The sequence below is a fragment of the Astyanax mexicanus genome, chromosome 9, assembly GCF_023375975.1.
Source record: "Astyanax mexicanus isolate ESR-SI-001 chromosome 9, AstMex3_surface, whole genome shotgun sequence".
Classification (NCBI taxonomy): Eukaryota; Metazoa; Chordata; class Actinopteri; order Characiformes; family Acestrorhamphidae; genus Astyanax; species Astyanax mexicanus.
In genome coordinates this window covers 28,358,187-28,377,991 of record NC_064416.1, presented here as the reverse complement: position 1 = coordinate 28,377,991, position 19,805 = coordinate 28,358,187, and the positions used below count along the sequence as shown (strand labels likewise).

Below are 19,805 nucleotides of genomic sequence, written 5' to 3'. Positions count from 1 at the left end.
TGTCACACAGCACTATAGGTCTATCTACTGTAACTGTAGATTAACCCTTATTTATAAACAGAAATTTGTTAGACTCATTCTGCTGCAAAACTCAAACAAGAAGTCAAAGAAAGTTTGATTCTGGGAGGAAGACAGAATTTGGCACAACACTTTTTTTTTTATCTTCTGTTGATCAACAAGAATTTTGCCTTCCTACTAGATGATTATAGTCTGACTCAACTTCCTTTAAATGGTCCAAACAACAGAACATAATAAACAGAAGATGAAAAAAGACCATTGTTGTGCCGAATTCTGCATCCCTACCAGACAATGATAGCCCAAACAATGATGGATTCCTGTAATTGGTCCACATGTCACATGAACCATCCACACTGCAAATAATCCAAACCATGGTTCAGTTGATCTGAACTGAGACTACCTCATTTGGTAGGACCAAATTTTGGTTTAACACCTTTCGAGCCCTGAAAAACTGAAATGAAAACATGCCCACATCAAACACACATCTATCTACAAATCAGTCTATGTCAAGTATCTGGGGATGCAGAACCCACATAGGTGTTGATGACGGAATGAAGCAAAGTTCTTTGGTGCACTCATTCCATTAACTGTAGTGTGAAACCAAAACTAACCACACCAAATGTTGGCTATACAATGTAACAAACAAATGAACCTGGCTTTGGACATTGTAAATCTCACTCATATTATATATTTATATATGAAATAATTTGTTTCAATTGCTGTTTCACACTGATTTCACACAAAGCTCTGCCAGTCAGACTGTGAAAGAGGCTGCAGGATCTTCCCCTCCTCATCTGCCTTTGACCCTTTTTGGCCCAGGCTAGACAGGCACGAAGCCAGAGACCTGCTCCATTAATGTGGCTGAGATTGCCGGAAGTATGCGCTAACAAGTGTCATGCTGTGCGGATGAGGCTAAGCCTGGGATTTTAATTACCGTGGCTGGGAATCAATTAGGTTTTCATCTGCAGAAATGCTGAATTATACATAGGGGCTGTCTCTGAAGCGAAGTCATGGTTTCCCCCTGAGGAGGTTGAAAGGGACAAGGTTCGTCCTCTGCCCTGTGTGTCTGGAACGGCTTTACACACACTGTCTGAAGAGAGGAGCAAGCGAGGAGTTGTATTTCTTTGTGTCGTTTCTTAATTCATGAACGCAGTGCGTGATATGTTCAGTATGAGAGCTTCTGCTTCTCTTTAAATAATCAATGTTGGATGAGTTGATGGATGTAGTAGGTCTTGTAATCAAAGCCAGGCTTGATTTGCTGACTGTGTGTGTGTGTATGTTCCAGCAGCAGCACACAGGGGGCCAGTGTCGTGCAGAGAACTGCGGTCATATTTTTGCTCTGGTCCTGCTTGTGCAGAAATAAAAGGGTCGCAGGCAGAGAAGCGTCTTGCGGCGGCGCGCTGTATTTCTGTGGCACAGTAATGGTATGCTTATCTTCAGGCTGTTTCTAAATGCAGCTTTTGGAACCGTAGATCTTAGAGCAGGGTGATTTTAAATGTATGGCAGGTATTCCAAGGCTTGATTATAGAGGCCTGGACTGTCTTTGAGGTCACTACAGTATCACTTTGCAGTAGGCTGGGATGGTGCCAGCAGGTCATCAAATATTTTACAGTCTGTTTACTTTGTGTGCCCAGTTATGTAGATGTATACAGTATGAAGATATACTGTCTGTAAGAAAAATCTAATTAATCAAATGCTTTAAATTAATCAAATTAAATCACATTCATCATCAAAGTATTAATTTAAATTGTGTGTATTTTAATGGGGCTTTTTATTATATATATATATATATATTTTTTTTAGAAATAATGTGACAGAATTATTAGTATAATATATACTATAGTCATATTAGTAGGGGTGGGAAAATATCTTGCATTCTTTCAATTATAATGTATTGATACATTGCAAACATTGCGATACATCGGATTTCGGGGGCAAACTAATTAAATGCTCTGGGATTCTTTCAAGTAAACTAATTAATTATAATCACATTCATCATTAAAGCATTTTAAACTGTACATATTTTAAACGATTTAAGAGATTAATCAACGTAAATGTATAGCGTTAATGTGACAGCCCTATTATTATATATGTAAATACTAATATTAGTATATTTTATATACATTTTATAAACAGATCTTAAAAAAATAAGAGACCACTCAAAAATGATGAGTTTCTTTGATTTTACCAAACTGAAAACCTCTGGAATATAATCAAGAGGAAGATGGATGATCACAAGCCATCAAAACAAGCTGAACTGCTTGAATTTTTGCACCAGGAGGGACATAAAGTTATCCAAAAGCAGTGTGTGAGACTGGTGGAGGAGAACATGCCAAGATGCATGAAAACTGTGATTAAAAAAACAGGGTTATTCCACCAAATATTGAGTTCTGAACTCTTAAAACTTTTTTTAGTTATTTCAGCCATTTCTCATTTATCTGCAAATAAATGCTCTAAATGACAACATTTTTTTTATTAGGAATTTGAGAGATGTCTGTAGTTTATAGATTAAAACAACAATGTTCATTTTACTCAAACATATACCTATAAATAGCAAAATCAGAGAAACTGATTCAGAAAGTGGTCTCTTAGAATGAGTATTAAGTATACTAATACTAATATGAGTATTAGTAGGGGTGGGACAATATATTGTGTTATTTCAATCTTATCGTATTGTATACGTGGCATCAAATATTAGGGTAAACGTGTGGTGAAGCATATTGGTTGTTAAATTCAATATTCTGCTATTTGCTTAGTTAGGAGTATTTTATCCTTTTCAGTAACACAGATTCTGCAAAGTACTGTAGATAATTGTCTTGCGATGTATTAAGAACCACAGTATCACAGACAGTAGATGCCCACCACTGTTATAAAGGGTGTGAGCTGCTTTGGCACTCGGAGCACATTGTGATTCAGCACTTTTCTGCCTGATTCAACAAGTTTAGGCGTTGAGAGGAATTCACTTCTCTCCGGTTTGTTTGCCAACATCTTGAACTTTGCGATGTAAAAAAAATCTTCCTCCTAAATGGAGTCATTGTTTTCTGTGAGCTGGTCTATGGTGTTACAGTATATATTTAAAGCTCTAGTCGGGAACTGTTGGCACTGGTTTTAGCAACAATTGAGGCTTTCAGATAACAGCATTCAGACTTTATAGCGTAGTATAAACATTTACCGTACTGCCTGCTAGCAAATAAGCAGTTAATTCTGGCAGTGGAGTAGTGCTTTTGGGAAGTCCTGAAGTGATGGCATTTTTTTTGTTCAGATGAAGAAGGCAGTGAAGTTACCCACTGTGCTTGATACACTAACTGCAGATCCTTCAAAATAATCTAACTTTGTATAAAGAAAAATGTTAAACTACTAAAATGTAGTATATATTATAAATGAATATTATCAATATATATAATCGGAATGTGTGTATAAACAGGATGTCTGCATAAGTTGTCTTTATGGTGAAGTTCATGCATTATATCAGACAACCTTCCTGGTCACTTATTGTTGTGGTTGCATATTGCAACATGCACTCTTTTTTTTTTTTTTTTTTTTCTTTTTGCATTTTTTTTTCATCCCTTATTTACTCCCATTATTATTAGTTTTTTTTTTTTTTTGCACAAACCCAAGCCATAGAGTTTCTGTGTTCTGACAGCCACTTATCTCCATGTACTTCTTTAAGGCAGGTAATTCAGCTCTAATCCACATCTATACTGACCTAAACTCATCTATTGGTCATTTTCTCATCCATCTTTCTTCTGATTAATTCCTAGTAATATTTTAATATATTTTTTATATTTGCCTATTATTGCTGTGCAACCACTCTGCGTTTCCTTCACTAAATGTACTTGTCTAGTTGAACTGTTCAGATCATGCAAACAAAATAACCACAGTTCCACACCGGGTTGTTTTTGAAGATTTGAGTGTTTTTGAATGCTCCTGTGAATTCCTGGACAGTTGCACTGCACATGAAACAATTACGTCCGAATCAAACTCCACTTTGCAGCGCAAAAACACGTAAATTACCATTACGTAAAGAGTGCACAAGCGCCGGACATGCGACAGTGTCCACTCTGTGAAACCGGCTGTCCTTCTCCCGCTCTTACGGCAACCTTCAGAGCACGGCTTAAACTACTTAATGAGATTAGGCTTGCTTGATATCTGTCAGCGCTGCTGTGGCCTTCTGGCCAGGCTCCAGGTGAATTAGCCACTGGTAGGAAGAAAGGGAAAAGAGAGAGGGACAGAAGAGAGAGGAAGAGAGAGTTTGGGGGGGCTCTATTTGAGCTCTTGAGTTTCCATAGTAGCTGTGTTGTTTGCACAGGAGTAAGCTCCCTTTACACTTAGAGCTCTTTCAGCTCCCCAGCCACTCGGTGCGCGGCGTCTCCGGAGCAGGAGTTCGGGTAGGCTGTGTTTATTCAAAAGTCATATTTCCTGAAGTGGTTCCACATCGGCCTGTTTGCTTTACTATGTGTGACAGACGTGTGTCATACCCCCTGAACCACCATCTCTCTTTCTCTCTCTCTGCCTGCTTCAGTCTGTTGCTCTCTTTCAGTCTCTACCTCTGTTTTTTCCTTTATTTTACCTTGCAACCTCTCTCCTCTTCTTTTTTTTTTTCTGTCTTTGTTTTGCGTAATGAGAGTTAAGGGATTTAAGTGGTCCCAGAGACGGCGGGCTATTTGCGGTGCGCCCGGTTTATTTTCAGTCCCAAAGAAGTACGTGGGTTAAGCAATAATCCCTCCTCATCTCTCTTTCTGTGTCACATTTAATTCCGTATTGTCTTAAGTCAAAAACTTTCTAAGAACTTGCACTTTATACTGTTCATATTGTAAATAAAGAACAATTCAGATTCAGTTACTCATGTTTTTCCATTGTGTTTCTTGTTTCATCTGTGTTTAGGTAAGTGTGTTAAGATTAAGAGGAAGCAAGGGCTGCCAGGGACCTTTGACGGCGGAGCTAACCGACATTCTCCTAGCAACAAGAGGAGCACAGCGCCCAGCTTGGTGGCCCACAGACCCCTAAGAGAGCGCATGATTCACCTGCTAGCTCTAAAGCCCTACAAGAAACCTGAGCTGCTGCTGTGGCTGGAGAGAGAGAAAGCAAGTCCCAAGGACAAAGCTGACCTGAGTTCTGTGCTAGAAGAGGTAAAAAAAAACACATATTCATGTGCACAAACACACTACATGCTTCAGGCGGTATAACACCGAGCCAGATGGCATGTGGGGTTCCTTTACATCAGCGTCTCGCATTGCATCTCACCTTGTGAAACCAGAGCTGCTCTGTTATGTGGTGCTTGACTTGACCAGCAGGTCAAGTGTGGTTTTCAACAGGCTCCAACAGCCTTCCCAAATAATTGACAGCCGAACACTCTCTTCCTCTTTCAGGTGGCAAAACTGAATCCTAAAGACAACAGCTTCAGTCTGAGAGATGACTTCTACAGGCACGTTCAGAGGGACTGGTCTGGCTACTTGGAGGAGGAGAAGCAGCTTATCCACAGGCTTTTAGCCAGGTGAGCAGTTCTTTTGCATTGGTCTTATTTGTCCTGCATTTGCTATGTTTGCTAATCAAGAGCTTAACGTTACGAGTTTGCATTAATGTAACATATCTTTCATTCTGTCTTAAATAAACGTGACAGCTGTTTTTGTAAGGAAACCTCAGTAAGGCCTGAAGGCATACCTGGGTTTGACCTCCTAAGCTTCTGTAATGGGATGATTGCTTTGGCAGGTTGGGATTGGGGGATGATGACAACGGCTTGTTACAGGCCCATCGCTTGCAGAGTTTGTGCTTGTATTCTGGCCCCTGAAGTCCACTGCGCTGACACATTGAGGGGCCCTGTTAAATTCCTAGCCTAGCACATATGATCCGGTTAATAGGCCTGTCCGAGCAATAGGCTGCACGGTTCACCACATGCCATTGTCAAGTGGAATTATGCTGAGGGCTTCTGAAACGGCAGCGTTATGCACAGAAACAATAGGGAAAACAGCATTAGTTAGCATTAGTTGCCCATAGATTTGCTGGAAATTCCTCATTGCTGCTGCCTAAAAGGAGACTTTTTCACACTGGTGGCATTTGGGAAGCTTGCCACAAGCTTCTCTTAAGTGGCTACATTCAATCAATCGACTTAAGTCCACTGATTTCACCTTTATCTGCCATTTTTCAGGAGCAAGGCCTTAAAAAAAGGGAGGGAGGTTGTTTAGTTCAAGCACTGCTCTTGCAATCTACAAGGATTTTTTTCTGAAACCCCTAGAGCTAGGCTTACACAATGTAGCTGGATTTGAAGGAACTTTTATCCACTAATACAATCGGCCACCCTATGCACTAATGCATTTTTCCCCTGCTTTAGTCACTGATCTTGTAGCAGTTGTAGCAAGCAGCCAGTGGGTTTCTCAAGTCACAGCGAGGGGCTTCCAGGACAGGCCACAGGGGAGGAGCGATCCCTCGGTTAGATAATAGGCTGCTGTATCTGAGGAAAGAGCTGTAGGAAGCAGATTGCCAGAGGAGAGCGTTCGGGGAGAGGGAATGAGTCTGGCACTATTGTTCTCTCTGCTGGACATCGGCGAAGCCAGTGCCTGCTCCACTGCAGATGTTATCAGCTACCCGGAAACAAGCGAGCGGCAGCTGGACTCAGCCTAGCAAGGAAGCAGCAAACTAACAAGCCCCGACATTCTGACTAGGGTGTGGGCGCGAGTGAGTGTGAAAGAGTGTGTCATGACCGTGCGAGAACAGCACAGCCCTAAGCACTTACCCTTGTAAGCCCTGGACATTGGTCCTCTTCATAGTGTAGCTATAAACCCAAGTGTGTTCCTGTTCAATTTTTCAGTTCCCTGAAAGCACAGTCTGGCGTTATCATAGCTTTCTGGAAATGCTAACTGCTAAACTGCTTCCTTATTGAGTTCACATGGTCACAGATGTATTGATTGCAGAGGTTTCTACTTCTAATACAGTAGCAATTGTGGCAAACTTTCATGTTTTATTTTATTTTTTTTATCCATCTGGTCCTGCAGAAAGCTTCAGCCTCTCAGCAGCAGTAGCCAGAAGACCTTTCAGCAGCCCAACCATTCATTCCACAAAACCACAACAGGCGATTCTCCATCCCAGCTCAGTCCAGTCAAGAATCTCTCTGTGGTGAGTACGCACCAATTAAAATGACTTCTCCAGGATTCCTTACTGGTCTTCCTGTAATTTTGCACAGCAGGTGTATGTCTATTGATGGAATAGCTCGAAACACTACTTTCTACTGTTTTCTAGGAGCAAATCAGTCTCCTCTCCTGCCCTGTACTTTCAATGTTGTCCTCTGTTTGCTTGCCTGTGGCATTTCATCATTTTCTTCTCTTTCTCCTCCACTTTTTTCGCCCAGAAACGCCCAGTGCCTTCTGACCACCTGGACAGTCAGACCCCAAAGAAGCAGAAGTTACTAGACCAGCACCTGCCCTTACAACCTCCTTCCAACGGACATCTCAGCTCCTCTACGGGCCACAATTCATCCAGCACTGGAAGCTCCAGTTTACTAAACAAAACGGAGCACGAGAGGACCAACAACAGTGTTCAGCAGAGCCCCAATGGCCTCTACCCACGGCACAAGTTTAGCGAGGTTAACGGTATCCATAAACCGGAGCCCGTAGTTTTGGCCAGCCCCAAACCCCCCAGGACTGAACTTCCTATCCACAATGAACACCAGCTGACCAGCAGCCAGAGCCACAAGAAAAAGAAGTCCAAGAAGCACAAAGAGAAGGAGCGGGAGCGCTTAAAACCGGAGTGGGTGGAGACTAGTCCAGATCTAAAGCATAATCAGGAAAATCTTGAAGGTGGGTTTGTTTTATTATCTGTAAGACCTTGTTTGATGGAAGGTGTATTTCAGATGGTGCCTATTAGTGCAAAAATGGGTGTAACTAATAGTAGGTTACTCATTTTAGAGATTTACTGAATCAATAAATCAGTCAATCCTTATTTTGACTTGGTAATATATTGAGGGTAACCCTAATATTTAATTCAGCCGAGCATTTACAACTTAAAGGGATAAAAATTTTTAAATAACTTAAAATCAAGCCTCGATATTGCCAACTTAGCTAGTGATTTTGTTGCTTGATATAGCAAATTTTAGATATAACAAATCTATACACTTTGTACAGCTACAGTTCTTATAAAACATCTGATACTTTGTGTACTTTGTGTATTCTTAGGTACAGCTTTCACACAACTTATTTTGTCTTTACAAACTTTTCCATAGTCAACCAATCTCACAAGTATTCATTTCCATAGAAGAACATGCCTAGCCTTCGTGTGTAAACAATCACTGTATTGGGACACAATCATCCTGTTTAAAAGATCTATCCAAAATCAAATGCAGAACAAGTCAGGGCATATCCCTGCCTAGGTTATATGTAACAGCGTTGCTGCAGTAATTGTTCTGGAGTTTGTTTGTGAATGCAGTGAGGCTGCCAGCGTCAGCTGGGTTGATGATTTACTCAATAACAGCTGGCTGAACCACAACCTAGAGAACCAACACACACAACACAACTCCCTATTCTACCAAAGTACAACGACCCAGACTGGGCCGTCCATCGGCAGCCTTTCTCTTATCAGACGCACGTGTGTTTGTTCACATTTGTACTGTGGGATTACACTGACAATATTCCTATCTTGTTTGTGTGTGTGTGTGTAGACCATGAAGGCCCCAACACACCTGTGACCCGTGCCTCACCGGAAGAGCTGCCAGACTATTTATTGTAAGTTTAAAAAATGAATTGCTTGCTGCTCTTTAGAGCATTCAAGAGTTCTGAGATTGCCTGGTTGTGTTAAGGTGTTTTGTGAATGAATCAAAGCCTGATAGTACACTGTGGAAAAACGAGCAGCTAAAAGGGTCTTCTTGGTTCTCCAGGAACATCTGTGTACTTGAGTGATTTGGATTTTGCAGGTGCTAGCTGAGGACCCACTCTTGGGTGACAATGACTGTCTCAATTAGTTTTTAAACCTTATGAATTAGGCAAAGATAGCACAGCTCCCTAAATAAAGGTAGATCTCATATCTACACAGTCAAGTCAAAATATTATGACCAGCTCTTTGTTTCTGCACTGATTGTACACCTTATACAGCTCTGGAAAAAAGTGAGAGACTAGTTCAGTTTCTGAATCAGTTTATCTGATTTTGTTATTTATAGGTATATGTTTGAGTAACATGAACACTGTTGTTTAATTCTATAAACTACAGACAACATTTCTCCCAAATTCCAAATAAAATATTGTCTTTTAGATATTTACTTTTAGATATTTATTTATTTAGATATATTTTACATGGGCTGGCTGAAATTAGGAAAGATTCAGAGCTTTCAGACCTCAAATAATGCAAAGAAAACAAGTTCATATTCAAGTTTTAAGAGTTTAGAAATCAATATTTGGTGGAATAACCCTGGCTTTTATCAGTTTTCATGCATCCTGGCATGTTCTCCTCCACCAGTCTTACACACTGCTTTTAAGTAATATCATGCCACTCCTGGTGCAACAATTTAAGCAGTTCAGCTTGGTTTGCTGGTTGTGATCATCCATCTTCCTCTTGATTATATTCCAGAGGCTTTCAATTTGGTAAAATCAAAGAAACTCTTATAACTCTTGGTCTCTTATTTTTTTTTCCAGAGCTGTATACAGCATATATGGTTCTTCAATGGCCAGGACCACACAAGTCCACCACAGATGGATTTTATTAATATGATGATGTGTTCTTTTTATACTATAAGAATCACCTTGCTGATAGTATCAACATATATTGTGATAAATCTAAGCAATTTGAAGCAGTTACATGTATCATATTGCCAAGTTCTTGCCAATACACAGCCCTAATATACACACATACACTGTGTTCCCAGCTGTAGAAGCGAAAGGGAGGGGAAAATGACACAAAACTACAAGGCTGTAATTTTCTATTTATATCTCACCATGAGACATGATCTTGCACAACTCGTAAACACAAAAATCCCAACTCTCCAGCAGAAAATCCTCACAGTAAGGAACTCATCTGGCAGTTGGGACATGGTCCAAATTTGCTTTGGGCTACAGTGCCATCTGTTGGTGGCTTGGTGGAACTGAGCCATGTGCATTCTTGAATGTCTTCCCAGTTTATGTTTGTGTCTCAAGCTTATCATTCTTGTGTCTCTCCAGAAAATACAACACTATAACTGACTCAGAACAGCGGCAGCAGTATAAGGAGGATTTCTGTGCCGAGTACGATGAGTACCGAGACCTTCATGAGAGGATTGGGAGTGTCACTGAAATGTTTGTCCAGCTAGGGTCCAAGATAAAGACACTGTCTCCTGGTACTCACGAGTACAAGGTAGGAAAATCATGATCTTTTATACATTTCTGATTGGGTTATAAAGTAAAATAGTTGAATCGGGTTGAATCAGATTGTTTTTTGTGTTATTGCTATTTTGTGAATTGTTGTATAGTAAGTCAATAGAAAAGCAAAATATTGTAGTCTGTATGGCGTATTAGAATTAATTATAACAAGATTTTTCCATATTCCAGGTTATGGAGGAGCAAATACTGGAGAAGTATAGGAAATATAAGAAGGTAAGAAATCTGAAACATGTTGCTCTTTGTTGTTCAAAAACTTGTGATGCAAGAGCCAGCTTCCCATTACCAGATTTAGCCTAGTCCAGTTAAATCAAACCATTAAACACCCCTTTTTTTTACATAATTTAACCCCAACATAAGCTTTGAGAGAAGGTGGACCTTTTGTGTATCGTAAGTGTTTTAAAATTAATTCGAGCAGCAACTTGTAGGCAGTGGTGCTCAATGCGCATTGGGGTGACTATCCATTTTGGTTGTTTGAGGACCAGGCACGCTGGTACAGTTTAATCGGGAAACTATATCACCCAGATAATTACTTAAGCTATAAACAAATTTCTTCATGTTAAACTGCACATAAATAGGCACTAGTGCAGAGCACAGGGCATTTTTCCTGTATTTACTTATCTACTCTTGCTCTGCCTCAGACAGGTTTGACCAATAAGCAGAGAGATTTTTCACATGGTTTGTTGTGACATATTTCGGTACACATGGATTTTTCCTGTGTGGAAACAAACCAAACCAAGAGGAACACAATCCCCAAGTAAACATAGTCATTACCTGAATCAAAACAAGAGCAAATTAGCTATATAAACATTTTCAAGTAATACAAGCAGATCGACGTGGGTCCACCCCATTCAACAGAATGAACAGAGAAAGAAACTAGAAATTCAGAGAGCAGGAGCTTGAGGACGTCGGACCGCCTTGTTTGTGATTGGTCCAAAGAAAAGCTAGACGCCAATCGGGTTAGAATGTCGCTTCACCGCGTCATAATTCATTTGCATAAAGTTGAGAAAAATTCAGCTCTGTGTCGCTTGTCGCCTCTCGCGTGTCGTGGCGACAAATCGCGCCCTGCCATAGGAAATGAATGGTCGCCTGTCACTTTCCAGTGTGGACGCAGGGTTAGGCTTCCACTATGATGTCTGGGGAAACTGGCTCTTTTATTAAGATGTAGTTTCTTAATTCTTAAATGCTTAAATACTTGAGCTGATGTTTTTTTTTTTGTTACTCTCCTGTTACAGAAATGTCCTGGCTACCGGGAAGAGAAGAAACGTTGCGAGTATCTCCATCAGAAACTGTCTCACATTAAAGGCCTGATTCTAGACTATGATCGCACTCATACCCCCTCGTAGTGCTGGCTCTCCCACTCCTCTTCTCCTCCCTGTTCCCACTCAGCCGGCCGTACGGACCAAAAGACTTCTCCTCACTGGAGATGAAGCAGGAGTAAGTCTGGTTCTTTTTTGAAAGAACCTGAAGAAGCATTTCCACTTTCTGCTTTGCACAAATGGTGGTGAAGTTGGCGCCTGTGGATCAAACCTGCCCACACAGGCCGAGACCTCCAACTCGTGAATCAAACCCCTTTAATGCTTTTTTTTCTGTTCTCTTTTGTTTGTTTGTCTGTGTGCAAAAAGTGTTGCAATGGTGCGATTTTTTTTTTTTGCAATGGTGCGAGGGTAGAAATGGTGAGAGAACGTGACTTAAGCCAAATTCTTCCCCGATGCAACATGCATTAACTCTCTTGGCTCACCCCTTGTTCTGCGGGGCTGCGGGCTCGTTCTATGGTACAATCATAATGACTGGACAATAAGAAAGGATGATCTCTACTCTGTCTGCTGTGTCTCTCAGCACAGACTCTTAGATGTTTTGCTATGTTGCTGAATGTACATTTGTAAACTTTGTCAGATCATGACTTCTATAATAGAGGGTTTTAATCACTGGATAGAATAAGGGAAAGGTTAAATATATTGGAGGATCTGGGGCAACCCTACCAGACTATGGAACATCAGGGTGCACTTTCTTGGACTTGCTAAATGTAGTGAAGGGCCTTAACTCTTGACAGCCCTGCCATTTAGAGGCTGCATCCAGGTCTCACTACTACAGAATATGATCTGAGATCTGTGTTCAGCCAGATATAATGTGATGTAACTATAGTAAAGGTATGATTTAAACTTTACGAGATCCCTTCGATCTCGTACTTAGGGCCAAACTCCCAGACTCAGGTTAAGCCTAGCACTGGACCAAAAAGCAGTCGAGAATCATTTTAATCAGACACTTTTTGTCATTCTTAAATGGTCCAACACGAGACCCGATCTATGTTGGGGAGACTGCAGCAAAAGGGTACCACAGTGGTTGTAATTCCATGAATTGTGTCTGTCCAGGGTCCAGTGCTCCAACCACTACAGCACATTGTGTCCTTAAAATATTATTATTATTATTATTATTATTACTATGAAACTCCTTCACAGCATACACAATCATGTTTTAAAGCACATTCATTTTCAGGTAATATAATATTTTGGATTTATTTTTTTTGTCTGTTTTCTGAAGTTAAATTTTTTGGTTGGCGTCTGTTTCCCTGAGCCAATATCTATAAAGGTTTTTATAAAGGTAAAATTATATAGTGATTGATGAGAATAACCTCTTGTTCTCCTATAGGCCGGATATTTCACAATACAAGAAAGGATGGGATTAATCCTTCTGTTATACCCGTCTTCATTTTCATGGTGTTATCAGTTCTGTTGTTTAAACAAACGGGATTTCTTTGATTTCTATGGTCATGTTCACTGTTCAGCTTCATTCACAGAGTTTCATATCTTCTAAAACAGGTATCTCCAAACCTGCTCCTGGAGAGCTGCCGTCTTGCTGGGATAAATTCCAGTCTCAGCACCTTAGTAGCACCTTTAACTCAAGTATTTCTCCTGAAGAGCTTGCTTATTCTGCATATGTAGCCCGTGTTGAGTTCCCACCGGAACTGTGCTCTTCAGTAAGGGCAGATCTCTCCGGGCGCAGGCTTAGACATACCTGCTTTAAACTCTGATATCATGTTTCCTTTTCTATTCAGTACATAATGTTTTATTCTCAGGTGTGTGTGACACCTGAAAGGATCCTCCCATTGAAGTTGCTGTTCTCCCTAAATGAGGTTCTTTTTAATACTAAAAATAAACCAGTCCAGAAACCACACAGACACACACACACACACGTTGCATAGACCGGTGGACTGTTTTTGTACGTCAACTCTGTTCGAGTCATCGCAATCAGAGGTCTGCTAATTCTACCCACTTGCCTAACATGGATTTTTGGAAGTATTTTGTCACTTTTGTGCTTTTGATATTTCTCTTATGGAGACTGCTAAGTTGTTATTTATGTCCCTGCAGTGTTAGTTCTCTCTCTATCTCTCAGTCCAAATTTGATATCTGCGTGTAAGCTGATAGATTTGCCAAAATAGCGTAGGTCTTGTTTTTATGTTTGTTTTTTTTGTTTCGTTTTTTATTGTATTATGATGTTTTCTTCCTTCATGGGGCTACTTCATGTATTGATGTAGATGCCTTAAATAAACTGGACCGCATTAACTTGATATGCATTGTGAATGTGTTGATATTTATTTATTTTGTTCATTCATTTTCTTGTTCAGTTAAAGAGGACGAGAAAATACGATGTTTGGTTATAAAAACTCAGCGAATTAAAATAGTTTAATTGCTGCTCTGTTTGGCTTGTAAGCGCTGCATCGTAGCTAGGTTTACCTGTATGTCGTGGAGTAATACATGAAGAGCTTGAAAACACACCTAAAAGAATAGTTACCACACAACACCACTAAAAAGTGTTTCAATCTCATTATTAATACCAAATAATTATTAAAAGGTCTAGGTTAAAAAATGCATTTCTCTCACAAGGCAGTTTTCTGAAAGCAGTGCAGAGGAGAATAGCAGCATAAAGAACATGATCAATAACACAGTGTCCTGGTCAGTTTACAGTCTTAAATATTCTAAAATCACTGTTACGTTCTGCAGCACCAACTCCCATTCCCTTTTTATAATGAAATGCTGTGATCCAACTTTTATTCTAGACTCCAGAACAGAGATGTAGTTTTCCAGTTAGTTGGCTATTTGTGCAACATAAGAGAATTTTAAATTCAATGACAAATAAATATTAATCAAACAAATAACTAGAAACAGAACTAATAATTATTTATCTAGCTGAATGATTTTCTATGATTCCTTTGAGAAAATATGTTAATTCACATTTTAGTTGAATTTCAGTGAAGTAAAAGCTTCTTACCTGTGCGTAAGTGTTTATTAGCTCAGTAAAACACCAGCATTAACAGAAAATACAAACCGCAATTTTACAAAAAGCAGAGCTTTTACAGCGCTGTTTTACTTTAAATATCTCAATCTCTCCTCATCTGAGTTTAACAAGAGTTATTTCTAGTTCTCAGCATCTCAACACCTGAAATTCATGGGAGACTCATTTTATAATTAATCTTGTGGATAATGTCAAATAATCACTGCAGCCCTATTAGTGTTCCTTAAGAAATCTCTCTCTCAGTGTTAGACTAAAAGTTCAAACTAACTCCCTTTAAAGCATTGAAAAAAAAAAACTGGCATAAGGAGAGGAATACAAAGTGTTGTATTTCATCACTCCACTGGTTACTTGGCTGAGACAGTAGCTGAGTTCCAAAGTACAGGCTGTATTTTTTGCTGCTACATCACTGAAGGCTGTAGCAAAGTGAATTATCCTTCATATACAGCCAAGGAAGGCAGGCAAAATTCAGAGTAAATGTGAAGGACACAACATTTTTTTTTTTTTTTTTTTTTTGCTGCACTCGTTCATTTTTGGAGAAAACTGGGCAAAAATGTGGGAAACCAAAGATTCTGGTGCAAATATTGAGTTAATTTTACTGTATTTTAATTATATTTTATTTATATATCAGTGAAGAAATGAAAAGGCATGTGAACCCTAGTGTAATCACATGACTTTTGTGCGTAATGCCACCATGACGTCTCATTAGACTGTTCCAAACGTGTGACCAACAGGTTAGTCTTAATAGGACAATCCTACTGAGGACCCGTTCTACTGAGGACCCGTTCGCCGAAAGGACCCGTTCGACGAAAGGACCCGTTCTACCTACACTTTGGAACGCAGCTACTGTTTATGACATATTTTATGAGAAGTTTTCATCCAAGCACTGGGCAATATGACAATATTTATTTTTGTATCGTAATAAATTTCCTTAGTGTATTGAAAATATGCTTTAATGAGCAAATCAAGGATATCTAAAATCCTGTTGAACTGGACAAAGTCATCAAAAGTCACTGTAATATGCATGAACAAGAATTTAAATGACAGTTTTTAAAAATGTGATACTTGTGGTGCATTTTGCTTTCGTTAAAACGTTTGATAAATATTATGCTATATATAATATTTATTAATATTGCCCAGACTCAATAATAATATCAATATCAGAACTACAGTATATGTATGACATACATTTTCGCCATATTGTCCAGCTCTAGTATAAAGTGTATTATTAAAATCCAGTCAAGATGAACAGCTAAGAATCATCACTATTTTGTATTTTATATATAAAAAGACCTTGTGCAGATTCACTAGTGGTTTGCATAGTAAAAGAACATTATTATCTGCACTATAATGTAAACTCTTGGTTTCTATCCACCACTGCTGTTTTGCTACAATAGCCCATTTCACATTATTCACACTTCTCTCAAAACTTAATCAATAATCCTAATCTTTTGAAGAACAGAAATATTGCATGAAATAATTCCCTGTAAACAAGAGAGCACACCTATTTAACACATATATAATCTGTTCATATGTGATGTACCTTAAAGCTATTTTCCTCCAACTATAAATCAAACTTTCATTATTCATGATTCTGACAGCTAGATTCTAATTTCTCTATTAACAGAACTCTCACACTGAATCTTTAATTCAGTCTCATTTCTCTCCTCACCTTAAGGTTTCATTTTTAAACTGGTCTTCAGGACTGAGAGTATACCTATTAGAGAAGAGACAAGTCCACACATCCCTACGACTCCTGCATTTGTCTGATAAATTCCCAGCTTGTCAAGCGGAATGAAAAGATCACACGCGTTCTTGATCGTGTCGAGTGCTACAGCTGGGTGATTTTTGAGACTTTCAATTAACAGAAACAGAAACGCATCAAGCTGTGGAATAATGACACAAGCCACGTCAGGGCTCTCGTTGAGGTGCTGGTTGACTTTCTGCTGAAACTGCCTCTCCCGAGACCTCTGCACCATCAGCTGGGCGATCACATACACATCCCTAGTAAGATTCATCACTAAAGAAAAGAAGTAATACCGGTTGGCATTGAGGTTCCAGCGCTCCTTATCGATACCTTTGAGGAAGCCGAGACTCCTGGCCCAGAGAACATTGTCACAGATGAAATAAAGGGCGCGGTTAATGTTGGCCACGGTGAGGCAAAGACGCAACACAGGGTCAGACAGGTAGAGAGTTTTCTTGGCTGCATCGATGGAGTTCACGGTATTGCCAAGCCTGAAAACTGAACAGAAGAACATAGTTGGATTTTTTTTCTCATGATATATGAAAAATGCAATCTCATGAATATACTTAAATCATCAGTGGATCATAATTTGCCAGCTTAAAAACTAAGCTAAAGACCAGCTTTTGCTGTTGGATGAATTAAGCTGGTCTTTGATGGTCAAGGTAGTTGAAAAGTTGGTCATCCAGGTGGAAACGCTGCAGTTTTTAGAAACAGTAGAATTTACTCAGCTAAGTAAAGAAAAAATTACTGATGGCCAGCCAATCCGAAACATTTTAAAGAACTTTGAAAGTATCCTCAAGTGACCATCAAAAACACTATGATGAACCTGGCACTCATCAGGACCACCCCAGGAAAGGAAGACCAAGAGTTACCTCTGTTGTAGAGGATAAGTTAATCAGAGTTACAAGCCTTAGAAACTGCAAGTAAGCAACACCCCAGATAAGAGCAAATTGAGAGTATTTTGGTTTGTTTAACACTTTTAAGTTAATACATGATTCCTTATGTGTTCCCTCATTGTCTGGTTGACTTCAGAATTAATTTACAATGTAGGAAAAATAATAAAAACATGGAATGAGAAGGTGTGTCCAGACTTTTAACTGGTACTGGCTATATAATACTATTAGATTTAATATCCAATATCTGAAGTGAGAGTTTCTACTAGTAAAAACTGCAATACAGAAAACTGTCATTTGTGAGGTGAGCTCCAGGGTATGAATGTTCTGGAATTCTTTATTGTTGGAAGTTTTTTTTTTTCTGATGCACTGTACTTACGCTTCCGTCCGGAGCTCATATTTGACTCCAGACTCCGCAGTTTCTGCAGCAGCTCTTTTCTAGTTGAATCTTTGCGGAGCAGGTACTTTACCAGCACACAGGCATACTGGGTAGCCCTGAAAACAAGCCAACAAGTTTTATAAACTAAACAATATTAAAAATTTAAAACAATTAACCCTCTATGGCACAAATTATTGTTTTGGGAGGGAAAAAAAGCACTCCTTCTTTATGATTAACCAACGTGGTTTTCCTGTGCAAAGTCACATAAAAAATACTGTTTTAGTAAGTTTACAACAAGAATAAAAAAAAATATTAAGAATCCAAACAGACAAATAAACTGATTTACATATTCTTGCACATATTTTTGTGACACATTTGTACACCTAACTATAAATAAATAAGTAAGTTAGTAAGTAAAGTAAGAAAGTAAGTAAATATGTAAGTAAGTAAAGTAAGAAAGTAAGTAAGTAAATAAGTAAGTAAATAAGAAAGTAAGTAAATAAAAAAGTAAGTAAATAAGAAAGTAAGTAAATAAGAAAGTAAGTAAATAAACAAATAAATATGAAAATAATTAATTACATGAGAAAGAAAGTAAACAAAAACATAAATAGGAAAGTAAGTAAACAAGTAAATAAGAAAGTAAGTAAATAAGAAAGAAACTAAACAAGTAAATACATAAGTAAATAATGTAAGTAAATAAGAAAGTAAGTAAATACGTAAATAAGTAAGTAAATACGTAATTAAGTAAATAAATAAAAGGTATATAAAAAGAGTTAATAACTAAACATTTGTTTTGCCTGAGGGCAGCACTATGCCATAGAGGATTAAAGGACTGTGTAAAATATGTAATATTCAGTATGTTTCAGAACTCACCTGAAGATCCGGTCTCTTCCCTGGCTCTGGTTGGTGAATGTGATGAAGGACTCCATGTCTCGAGAGGTTCAGTCAGTGAGTGTAACGTTACTAGCTTTAGTCGGGTCAGGAGCTGGTGGTCTCGGTTATTGAACAGAGGAGGTTAAAGCTCTGCTCAGTTGAATCAGAATAGCTAACCTAAGCTAGCTGTGTAAAAGTTAGTAAAGGGGTGTGTTCATTCCCGTCTCGCTGGCAGTATAAACTGATCCAGGAGCAGCAGACTGGTGGTTATTTAGTTAGCTGGTGTGTAAAGTTCTCCTACAGCTCCATGTTCGGTTTAACCCAGTGTTTCTCTCAGCGCTGAGTTTTACCGCAGCTCCAAATCTGGTGAAAGTTCACGCAGCTCGCCGAGAAACACCGGAACAAACACACACCGGGTTCCAGCTCGCCTGATTTACCACGCCGCTACCTGCGTCTCCACAGCCATAAAGATAACAGAGAGATCCCCCAGTAAGATAACCTTTACACCAGTTCACCCTCACCCCGGCTCTACACTCAGTTTATTTAACCACAGGCTGAATCCTAAAGGAATAAGACATTTTTTTTAAATAAGTTAGCTCTTTTATTTGATTTCGTTCTGCAAACACACACATTCAGTTAATCATATTTATATATATAATTATAAAAGCTGTATTTTGTTGGGTGATTTCTGTATTTATGATAAATAATAGAAATTAAGTTTTAATAGTTTAAATCTAATCTATCAGTTCCTTAGGTATGAATTTCAGTTTCCGGACGGACGTTTTTAACCGGCGGTAAGGGTCTTGGGCACTTCCTGTATTTGTTGCTAGGGCAACTAACGCTAAATGCGAGGACACTCGCTAGCCCAGTGACTAACTGATAATTAGCATGGCTTTATAATAATAATAATTAATAATAATAATAATCAATAGTAACTATGGGTTTATTAGTAAAATGCAGATTATTTCTAACTACACGTATGGCCTATGAATGGACATGAGAGTAAAAATTACATGCGTAAAAAATCCTGTTGTAAAATGACTGACTCAATATTTTAAAAGGATGGCAGGGTCACCTGTGTTTTTTTAAATCAAATTCGTTATCTCGAATAAAAAAAAAATCTCTGGTGTTTTTTGCCAGCCGCATTTACTCGCTCGGGCCTTTAGATGGCACCATTCACTTTTATTTCTTTCTTAAAACTCGATCCCATTTTTTCTATTTTTTTAAAATAATTTTAAATACCAGCTAGTGAAAAATAATAGAGCTTCTCCTTTCAG

General features: G+C 38.9%; 2 protein-coding genes across 2 annotated transcripts in view; one reads left to right on the top strand and one right to left on the bottom strand.

The window, feature by feature from the left end:
* The window catches only part of LOC103035260 (RNA polymerase II elongation factor ELL), a 43,500-nt gene extending 29,583 nt beyond the window's left edge, over window positions 1-13,917 (top strand). The window contains exons 5-12 of the mRNA XM_022679741.2: window positions 4,903-5,147; window positions 5,388-5,512; window positions 7,008-7,128; window positions 7,361-7,808; window positions 8,666-8,729; window positions 10,155-10,326; window positions 10,521-10,565; window positions 11,585-13,917. Of these exons, the coding sequence (XP_022535462.2) occupies window positions 4,903-5,147; window positions 5,388-5,512; window positions 7,008-7,128; window positions 7,361-7,808; window positions 8,666-8,729; window positions 10,155-10,326; window positions 10,521-10,565; window positions 11,585-11,695 (1,331 nt within the window). The 3' untranslated portion in view covers window positions 11,696-13,917. The remainder of the gene's footprint in view (window positions 1-4,902; window positions 5,148-5,387; window positions 5,513-7,007; window positions 7,129-7,360; window positions 7,809-8,665; window positions 8,730-10,154; window positions 10,327-10,520; window positions 10,566-11,584) is intronic.
* A 1,239-nt stretch (window positions 13,918-15,156) lies between these two features.
* pex11a (peroxisomal biogenesis factor 11 alpha) lies at window positions 15,157-19,076 on the bottom strand. Its single transcript, XM_007254477.4, has 3 exons — window positions 18,529-19,076; window positions 17,656-17,771; window positions 15,157-16,881 (listed from the first exon to the last, which is right to left on the bottom strand). Exons 1-3 carry the CDS (start codon window positions 18,582-18,584, stop codon window positions 16,313-16,315), a joined length of 741 nt encoding a protein of 246 aa, XP_007254539.3. The 5' UTR covers window positions 18,585-19,076; the 3' UTR covers window positions 15,157-16,312.
* Between the last annotated feature and the right edge of the window lie 729 nt (window positions 19,077-19,805).

What these genes read in the sequence shown, in the direction of transcription:
- pex11a (XM_007254477.4), bottom strand. Translation starts at nt 18,584, where the DNA reads ATGGAGTCCTTCATCACATTCACCAACCAGAGCCAGGGAAGAGACCGG. An exon ending in GGAAGAGACCGGATCTTCAG is followed by an intron (nt 17,772 to 18,528) that starts GTGAGTTCTGAA and finishes GCTTGTTTTCAG; the next exon opens with GGCTACCCAGTATGCCTGTG. An exon ending in TATGAGCTCCGGACGGAAGC is followed by an intron (nt 16,882 to 17,655) that starts GTAAGTACAGTG and finishes TCTTCTGTTCAG; the next exon opens with TTTTCAGGCTTGGCAATACC.